The 10,685-nt window shown below is 33.4% G+C and overlaps 1 protein-coding gene across 1 annotated transcript; it reads right to left on the reverse strand.

Annotated features, from left to right (window-relative positions):
• Positions 1 to 8,252: 8,252 nt before the first annotated feature.
• On the reverse strand, positions 8,253 to 10,679 carry LOC125038849 (protein king tubby 1-like). The gene is made up of 3 exons (XM_047632455.1): positions 10,578 to 10,679; positions 8,946 to 9,098; positions 8,253 to 8,437 (listed from the first exon to the last, which is right to left on the reverse strand). The coding sequence occupies exons 1-3, from the start codon at positions 10,657 to 10,659 to the stop codon at positions 8,304 to 8,306; spliced, it is 369 nt and encodes a 122-aa protein (XP_047488411.1). The 5' UTR covers positions 10,660 to 10,679; the 3' UTR covers positions 8,253 to 8,303.
• Positions 10,680 to 10,685: the final 6 nt, after the last annotated feature.

A 10,685-nucleotide genomic window follows, 5' to 3' on the forward strand; every position in this document is an offset into this window, starting at 1 on the left:
TGAAGGTCTTTTTATTCCCACACTTTAGAACTAGATTTTTTTATGTCGAGTTTTTCGTGTGGTGGACAACCTTTTACCTTTTTCTGTGAGTATTGTCTAATTTTTTATTATTATTATTATTAGTAGTAGTAGTAGTAGTAGCAGTAGTAGTAGTATTTCTTTTAGAGATTTTTAACATTTTTCATTTTGCTGGTTGTTGCTTGTAATGATTTCGATTTCAGAGTCTGGGTCAGGAAAGATTCATTATAAATGTATGTGAAATGTAAATGTTATACTGATCCTTGTTTAGTAGACAATCTTTCTTTAATTAGCATTATTGTATGTTATTTTTTTCTTTCTCTTTTTTTTTTTTTTTTTTTTAGTAATAATCTTTAGCAGTTATTTTGTCACTTTGTTATTTCTATATTTTATCATTTCTATTGGTTATAATTCTCAGCCATCAGGGTTTCCTTTTAAATGCTTATGTTTAAATATCTAGCACTCTGGGTCTTCTTGAATTTTTTTTTTTTTTTTTTTTTTTACTTTATTTATTATTATTATTTTTTAAAATTCTTTTTCCTTTTCCTTCTGTTGTAAAAGCAAGCAATGTTAAATAGGAACAGTTAGAAATGAAACTACACCCTAATTAAGCATCTATGTAGATACCATTTTTTCAGTTCCACTTTTTCTTCAAGACTAAATTTATCCATTCCAAAATTTATGCCAGACATCCGATGTCTGTAAAGGATTTCTGAATCATTTGTAATCTGCCTTTTGGGAGTTACGAAAGAAGGCCAGACTTTTGATTTTGTTACCTGGCAAGTATCTATTTCAGAGTCTTGTTCTTTAAATTAATTATTTTCTCTAGACCTCCAGTGTTCTCCCCACATGTATGGAAAAACTAAAAGGCTGAATCAAATAGAGGTTGGAATCTTCAATTTCGAACAATGGCATCACCTGGCTGGAAGTAACAAGGTGACCTGAAATAATTCTTTGTCTGAGAGCCTTGGTCTGACCATGTAATTCATTTGCCGAAAAGATGCGAAAAACCTTTCATTTTAGAGTGAACAGGACAAGATATTGACTATGGTAAGATATTTTTTTTATAACAGATAGCTTTTGTTTCAGAGGTGAGAGTTTAGTAGCCTTAAAAACTGACCTTTTGGTGTTAATCAGAAATGCTTACAGAATTGAGCAGGTCTTGAAAGATCTCTCTTAAAATTATACACAAACTTTTTTTTTTTTTTCTGGTTTTGTTCAGTGCAGAAGTTTCTCCCCTTTGTTCTTTTCCTTCTCTTCATCTCCCTCTGTCCACTTATCCCAATTATTAACTCATTTTTACCCTTTTTGCCACAGTACTTTACCATAGTGCTATATGACCTTTGATGTCGAGCACATTCATTGGTTTTAACCATTAACCGTTAAATGTATCATTAAATGTATCATTAAAGTAGTAAATTTGAATTACTCTATATTATGCAAAGCACATGAACATTATTATACCACAATAGCTCTGTCTTATTGCCTGTGGCCTTCAGCAGTCAGAGAAAGTGACAAGACAATACTGCCCCAAGAGGGAGAGAAGAGAGAGAGATAAAGAATGAAGCACAAGGACACAGAGAGGAGGGTGGGGGGAGGTAAAAGGGAGAGGTAGTAAGTTTGAAAGATGGCAGAAATTAGAGCAAGAAATAAAACCTTATCTTGCTCACTCTCCCCAACTGAATTAATAATGAGGCTTAATGATGTGTCTCTAAGAGACCACGACCCACATCGTTGGTAAAGACTTTGTAAATTTATTCCCTTGTCTTATATTTTCCCATTTTCTCCTTCATTTATTAACCTCCCATCCCAATACAAGAGGATAAATGAACTCTCACAGATAGTTGTATGCATTGTATTCCAACATATAATACAGTAAATTCCACACATTACAGGGTTGGTAAAATAACCCAGAAGACTAGACAGCTACACAGAGGATCATTGCCTTTTCAGATCCAGGATTTTTTTTTTCCTTTTTTTTTTTTTTTGTGTGTATCTCTTTGAGTAAATTGCGAAGTGGTGTTTTGTGCGTCTATTTATAACTAAGTGAGAAGACATATAAAAATAGCATGACATTTGTGAAAAGTTGGCAAGATGCAAATGAATCTGTGCATACACAATTTTTTATTTGAGATGATCTGCTGAATACAGTCTTTCTTTCTTTCTTTCTTTCTTTCTTTCTTTCTCTCTCTCTCTCTCTCTCTCTCTCTCTTTCTCTCTTTTTTTTTTCTCTCTCTCTTTCTCTCTTTTTTTTCTTCTCTCTCTCTCTCTCTCTCTCTCTCTCTCTCTCTCTCTCTCTCTCTCTCTCTCTCTCTCTCTCTCTCTCTCTCTCTCTCTCTCTCTCTCTCTCTCTCTCTCTCTCTCTCTCTCTCTCTCTCTTTTTGTGTTAATTATCTGTCTTTCTCTCTTTCTCTTGTTGGCTTATGTGATTAAGACAAGTTTCACTTTTTCTTTAAAAAAAAAAGACCGTCACCTTAAAGAGCAATATTGGACACTGATATATACACATTACTCTTTGCACACTCATTATACGAGTACATACAATAGTTTTTAATATCTATTTATATTTTTCTCTCTGTCAGTGATCCAGTCTATCAAACAAAATTACAGTAAGGTATATTAAGTCCTATGCCATTACTATCTCCCAAGAAACAGAAGAGAGAAAAAACAGTTTTACATTATCACATACTAGTATTTATTCCCTACTTGCCAAAAAAAATTAAACACAAATATGAAAGATAATAACCTGTATCTATTTTTTTCTCGTATTCTAGTTCCATATATTATGCAGGTATTGATGGCGCTGTTTCTTCAAGTTACTGACAAAAGCCTTCTTAAGTAACTTGATATGGAAAGAGGGTGGAAAAAAAAGATTAACATTTTTTTTTGTGTTTTTTTTAAATCTTTTCCTTACATTTTCCATGAAGGTGCATTTAATTGTGTTAAAAAAAGACTCATTATGTGCCCTGTTATGGTTATGAGAAATGTTGCATGCACTGTGTAGTTTTGCATTTTCAGTTTTGTCCCCATTGTTCTGATATACTGGCAGATTTGCAATCTTGTACTATACATGGCAAAAAAGATATTCTTGAAAATATTGTACATCTGTGCTTACTTGCTATACATATATAGAGGACAGCAAGAGATAATACACTTTATAGTCATATTTTCACATATACACAGTATATTGATTTAGTGTATATTATATATATATAAATATGGTACACCAAATATATCAAGCTTACTCTTTGTAAAATATGCAAAACTCGCTTTTTATTATGCTAAGACGTTTTCCATCCAAATAACTATATAAATTCCTCCAGATATCAACACACCCAAACAAGACTTGGACAGGCCTCCTCCAGCATAATTGAAAAACACCTTAAGATACGTTTTCTGTGCCAAAATCCAAGGTACAGTTGCCTCAAAAATCTTCATTACCACCCCTGTATTTTTGAGGTTTTAATCACTCCACACTTGACCCAATATTGGCTGTTATTATGGCATCTGGCATATATACCCACCACTCACAGACAGTGTTATCATACAGATGCCCATTTAACCATATATAGTTCTGATACAACTGCGAGAGCCACTTCTTGACAAAGTAATACAGTGGGTATAGGAACTTCTTGAGGAAACTGAACATGGTACTGAATCTTGTTATTTGCATTTAGAAAAGAAATAAATTGATGAACATCACACATACTGCATTCTATATATTGTATTTTCTCTCTCTTTTTCTTCTTCTTTTTTAAAAATTGGTAAGCATACAGAAAATAAGTCTCCTGTATCTTTATTAATACAAATTCTTAGTTTTCAAGTACCAGTTCCACAGGCAATGTATACAGTACTCTAATTCATGTATAATCTTGAAACAAGAAAAAAACAAAAAAACAAAAAAACATTACAAGTGAGGGGGATGGGGGGGGGGGGGGGCAATCACATTCACAGCTCACTGATTAATAATAAGAATAAAGTTCCTCAATACTTTCTGATTCGATAAATAGAGAGTTCTGATATTGTTCTATGTCTAAATATTTCTTCCTTATGTTAAAATGATGCAAATATAAGGGAGGGGGGGCGGGGAAATTACATAAATAGAAGGCGATTCAGTCTTTCAGCACGATGCTTTCAAAACGGTGATTGCACGCATTCATGCATGGTTAAAGATGTGATTCACAAAACCTGGTTATCTCTGTTGCCAATGTTCAAATAAGCCAAGAGTTAAGACAGTGTAAAAGGTTCCTTTAAACTACAAAGCTACAGACATGAGACACATTTTTTTAATCATAATTTTTTTTGTGGTTCGTCTAAGTAGGTATAATCTTACTAGCCTATGTATGCAAACAGATTTAATTTAAACTCTCACTCACTCACTCACTCTCTAATTCATCATAAATTCACAGAGCTCTTGATATAGTAAAATATCTCTTATTACTAACTACACATAACACTGAATAAATAACATATTGAAAACAATCATGATAATACTATTGTAAAACTTAAAAATGAAATGAGGTTAAAAATAACAATATCAAAAATATGTTGTAAACATTATGCAAAAGCAAAACTTGGTCCATTGAACTTAAATAACAAGATCAATTAAAAATTATCTTAAAAGCATGAGGTATAGTGTGCATGATAGGATACATGCATATTTCAAAACTGAAATATTCAAGAAAATAATCTAGAGGAAAAGAAAAGAGAAAAGAAAAAGAAAGAAAAGAAAGAAAATATTCAATAATTTTTTTCAATATATACTCCAAAAATTGTTAGCTCTCCGGCACTCAATCCCGAAACAGAGTATCAAATCTATATCTTAAAAACAATTTGCTTGCATGTTGACAATGTGTACGAACTATAATTGTGCAGTTTGTTACAGAAAAAATGACTATAAAATACCAAAAAGATTTTTTAAAAAGTTACTGTATCTTTAGGAAATATGATCAGTCTGACCTCTGTAATGCATTGGTAATTCATAGAAAAAAATGTTGTTATAATAAAAGAAAAAAAAAAAAAACTATAAAAACTCTCAAAGCTGTAGAAACTTTAAGAACAAAATGCAGGTTTCAGATTCTGAAATTTTACGTAACATTTCCCCCCCCCCCCCTAACAGTCCTCCCAAAAAAAAGCAATTCTAACAAGACCTAATAACCTATCATTTTCATTCTATTTTGCATTAACATTCCTTTCAACACTCAAGGGTTATCTCCTACAGAAGAACCTCTTATTAACCAAACAATAAAATTATCCAAACTTCCACAACAGTGTCTGGCTGTGATAAGTAAAGAAGTACGAGGACATTCTAGCCGAGGGGGGACCTTGTACTCTTCCTGGAATCTGAATTATTTAGCTCGAACAGGCGAAGAAGCCAGAAAAAAAAAAAAAAAAAAATATATATATAATAATAAAATAAAAAATAAATTAAATTCACAGGTACAAATACTTTCATACCTACACAGGAATGGAATAGAGAATGGCAGTACTTTTTTTTTTTGTGTGTGTTGTGTGTGTGTGTGTGTGTGTGTGTGTGTGTGTGTGTGTGTGTGTGTGTGTGTGTGTGTGTGTGTGTGTGTGTGTGTGTGTGTGTGTGTGTGTGTGTGTGTGTGTGTGTGCGCGTGCGCGTGTGTGTGTGTGCGCGTGTGTGTGTGCGCGTGTGTGTGTGTGCGCGCGTGTGCGTGCGCGCGTGTGTGTGCGTGTGTCCAATTGTGTGTGAGTATGTGTACAGCATAGTTCTTACACATGTATTGGTGATCTTCAAATGCAAGTCCTAAAAAAAAAAAAAAATTACAATCACGCGTCCTCTACACTGGTCTGCTCTACGATCTCTAGACGTACTTATTCGCTTCCTCTAAGCAGATCTTTGTTACAAAAATACAAGGTCATAGAATAATGGTAGCAGATCTATAATCTTTTACAGTAGAAAGGATTTTTTTCTTCTTCTTCTTCTTCTTTCATTTTACACTGTTTTAGCACCATCAACTAATCATACACAACGGTCACCCAATGATATGTCACACTTGTCTTTGAAATCACTGGAGGGACTCAGATGGAGCCGAAAACAAGAAAACAAACACACAAACAAACAAACAAACAAAACAAGGAACTATTTCTTGAATTCCGTAGTGAATAGAAAACCATGAAGTGTGTTTTAATAATTGGTTGATTATATAGTTGTAAAATCTTGAATGGGTTAGAGCAATTGACCAAAGTTATGATCACCTTTTCAGATTAAACTTTATACGAAATATACCCGTATAAATTAGTGATTTACACGTCAAAACAAAATTTCACTTGCTTGAGAAGAGATCTTAATTCTTAAAAGTCAGAAACGAGAAATCTTCATTATTCGATGTTAAAGCCAAAAACTCAAGAAGCCAGACAAACAAACAAAACTATGCTCTTCATGATATTGTGATTTTTAGGAAAAGTGTGACAGCAGTTAAAAATTATCATCTACTTGCAAGATCTCTTTAAAGAAAAAAAAAAAATAAATAAATAATCTAGTTCATTTCTTGACAGAAGATATTAGAAGTTTAGGAAGTTCCTTTGAATCAGTGCTGCTAATTGGCCAAAGGCTTGAAACATCACTCCTCATTGGTTGGTGGTTTAAAAGATCAATTTCTGATTGGTTGGTGGTTTGAAACATCACTCCTCATTGGTTGGTGGTTTAAAAGATCAATTTCTGATTGGTCGGTGGTTTGAAACATCACTCCTCATTGGCTGGTGGTTTGAAAGACCAGTTTCTGATTGGCTGGGTAATTTGAAATACCAGTCTCTGATTGGCTGGAAGGTTCAAGACGTGATGTTTGGACAAAAGCTTCAGACCAATTGCATTTGATGACACATCCGCCTATTACCCAATGAGAGCCACTGAATCAAAATCTCGAATGAGCCTCTACTGTCCAAAAAGAATGAAATACAATATCTACAGAATATAAGTACTCATACCTTTAAACACAGAGGTTTTTTATTATTTACCCACAACATCAATCACATGTCATTTTCACATCAATTAATCCAGTGAATTCCTTAAAATACTTCTTTTTTTTTCCCTCTCTAAACTACTTACACAGCTGCATATCTTTAAGACCATTTGATTATGAAACATCATATTAACTAGTGCAAGGGCAGATCTTACAAGTTGCAATTATAGAATTACCAAGGAGTGCTGCTATATATTTATTTATAAGATATTCTTTTCTTAGTGATGGGGACCCGACAGATTTCATATATTGAGAGGAATAAGGTCCCCTTTCAATGTTTATATCCTATAAAATTATTAGTTTATTGTAAGAAAAACTTATACAGTTAATCAGTTAACCAATTTCATAAATATAAAACTTAAGATTACAAACAATGAAACTTCAATATCAGACAGATCTTTGTAGACTTGTATCCTTAACGATAAAAGATGACTCATCTCTTTGTAAGTAACAATAAAAAATATTAATCTATTATTAATAAGTATAAAGTTATGTTATCAAGAATTATGATTCCATGAGTGACATATAACTAATATACAGATTTTATAATACCTCACTCTGTTCCCTTAGAATCAAACAGAAAATAAATAATCGCATATAAAAATAGGAACCATACCTTGGAGATGGAAATTATATTATAAGTTGTGCATTATGCTTTACAGTTTTCTGTCTTCAAGTTGTACACCAAAGTGGGGTCTACAGATTAAAATATAAGAGAAAAGAAAAAAGGAGAGATATGAATGCCACGATTATCTTGCAACAAACTGCTTGCAAGGATGCATACTTGGGTCTTCGAAAAAAAAAAGAAAAAAAATGTGTAATGAAAAAAGAAAAGAAAAATCTACAACAGTTATAAAAAAGAAAGAGCAAGAAAAAAAAAAAAAAAAATCCCACATTATAAACCGAGGAACAAAATCCTGCATCAGGAACCAAAGGCAAATGGTACTCTTCAGTGACAATGAAGGGTCATCACACAGTCATCTTAGTATACAGGCAAAAAAAAGGACCAATGTTTAAGGCATCGCAGTATTGTCCTGTTTAGCGATTTGATAGCATGAATATTAAAGTAATTGGCAGCTTGGTCCTCCCTTCCAAAATCAGCAATCAACTGCCTCTTTACAAAAAAAACTAACACAGAACACACTTTTCACCGTCACATTGTCCTCCCCCCCCCCCCCCCCCAAAAAAAAAAAGACATTTGGAAAAAAAAAGAAGATAGAAAAAAGAGAAAAGCAACAAAAAAAAACCAAAAATACAGAAAAACAAAAGGAATATCTAGGATTACAAAGTTATCTATTATTCACATGCTAACTTCGAGTCGAATGAAGACAGTGCTATGCCAAAAGCCTGCAGAGCACACATGGGGTATCGATAGTCCATCGTAAACACGTCCTCTGCCACGCGTCCAAACTGCATGATGATGTACTCCACTGTAATAAGGAGAGAGAGGGAGAGAGGAAAACAAGGGTTAGCGACAAGGAAAGAATTAAAAAAAAAGTCTATTAATAAAATGTTTAATAAAGAAAAAGTCTACTAATAAAAAGTTTAATAAAGGAAAAGTCTGTTGAAAAGTCTATGAGACGAAGGTCCTTAGGATTTATATATGATACGCTATCATCTTCACTCCCTACGTAATTAATATTATCGTCATTATCATCATTTTTCTCATTATCTTCATTATGTCATAACTAACGTCATTATCACTTTCCATCTATGAAATCTGATATATTTAGCAACTGAACTGAATCGTCACTTTTCTTTTGCAATAAGACATTGAACTTGAACAAACACACACACACACACACACACACACACACACACACACACACACACACACACACACACAATAATAATAATAACAATAATAATAATAAATACATTAATAATACAAACAAAATAAAATAATGATAATAATAATAACAACAATAAAATACCCACCATCACTCTCATGGACAATCTGGAAATTTTTGACGGAGGCCTGCGTGACTCGCCCGTGGAAATTCAGGACGTAGCTTTGGGTGTCGTCATTCCACACAGGGGTCTTGTTACAGAGTTCGATGAGCTGGTCCATATTTTTACTCTTCCAGCGGTCTGTGGGAAGGTGATTAAGGGTTTATGAGGGAGTTTAATTGTTGACGAGAGAAAAAAATATTAAAAAAAGGTGGTTAACGGTTAAATAGGTGGGGTAATTGTTAATTAGAGAGAGAGAGGGGGAAAGAGAAGGGTGGTTGGGTTAGGTCAGAATGATGGTTGGTCATATTGTAACTCTTTTCAGCGGTCTGTGCGAGGGTAATTAAGGGTTACTTAATGAGAACTGATGGTTTATGAGAGAAAACGATGGTTCATACGAGGACTGAGGTGATTAATGAGAAGAAAAAATTGAGCTGGTCCATATTTTTACCCTTCCAGCGGCCTGCGGAGGGTAATTTGTGATTAATTAGTGAGAATGTGAGAGTAATGAATGGTCAATGAATGAAAAAATAATAGTTGCTTATAACTGGCTGATTTTCTGTTGCAAAATTAAACGAGCTGGTGATGTGGTTAATTAATAAGAAATAATGGTTAATAAAAAAAACAACAAAAAAAAAAAAAAAACTGGATTTAACTAAATAGATGGTTCATTCGAGGTAAAACAATAATAACAACTGCAAATCTAATTCTATCCCATCTGTTTACAATGGATATTCTCGATGTGACATGCTGTCTGTTTCGCTTTGCTCCTAAATGACCCCCCCTGTGTGCAAGGAACGGCCGGGGGTCACCAACCACTGGCGGCGGCGAGGGATTCGAACCCGGGTCAGCCAGATTGCGAGGCGAGGACGAGGTGTTAGAGAGAAAAGGTGGATGATTTCAAGTTGCATAGTTTTACTCTTCCATCGAATCAAGATAGTTATTCAGAGATGAAAAAAAAAAAAAAAAAATATTGATTAAAGAAAGAAAAAAAAAATGGTTGAGTAAATAGAAAGAGATTGAATAAAAAAAATAAAAAATAAAGGGTGGTTGATGATTGCAACAGAAGAGGAGAGTGATTAGAGGAAATAACGAATAATTATGGGTTAACTTAAGAATGAAACATGGTTGATTAAGGAAAAAAAAAAAAATAAAGCGAACAATAAAGGAAAAAATAAAAATAAAAATAAAAAACAATGGTGGTTGATTAAAGCGATCGTTAATTAGAGATAAAAAATAGTCGAAGAGAGTATGGATGAAGGCAGTTCATTACAGTAAGAAGATAAAGCGATTCATTAGAGAGAGAAAAAAAAAGCTAATTAATGAAAAAAAAAAGTTGGTTGATTACTTAAAAAAAAAAATACGGAAAATTAAAAGGGAAAAAAAGGTGTTTTTAAGAAAAAAACAAAAACAAAAAAAAGAAAGAAAGAAGAAGAAAGAAGGAAAGAAAAAAACAAGAAAGAAGAAAGAAGGAAAGAAAAAAAAGAAAAAAAGCAAAAGCAAAAAAACAAAAAAAACAAAAAAAAAAAAACAGAAAGAAAGAAAGAAAGAAAGAAAAAAATAAAATATACGTAACGAAGCTTGACCTAAATACACCAACACAAGCACAAACTAACTCACCAATGAGACTGTCATGTTCTCCACTTGACCTGAACTCGACCCGCTGGTGATCCGCTGTCATCCCGGGCAGCACGACGGTCATCTTCCTCGGCCCTTTGAAGCCGAGGA

The sequence above is a fragment of the Penaeus chinensis genome, chromosome 26, assembly GCF_019202785.1.
Source record: "Penaeus chinensis breed Huanghai No. 1 chromosome 26, ASM1920278v2, whole genome shotgun sequence".
NCBI classification, from domain to species: domain Eukaryota; kingdom Metazoa; phylum Arthropoda; class Malacostraca; order Decapoda; family Penaeidae; genus Penaeus; species Penaeus chinensis.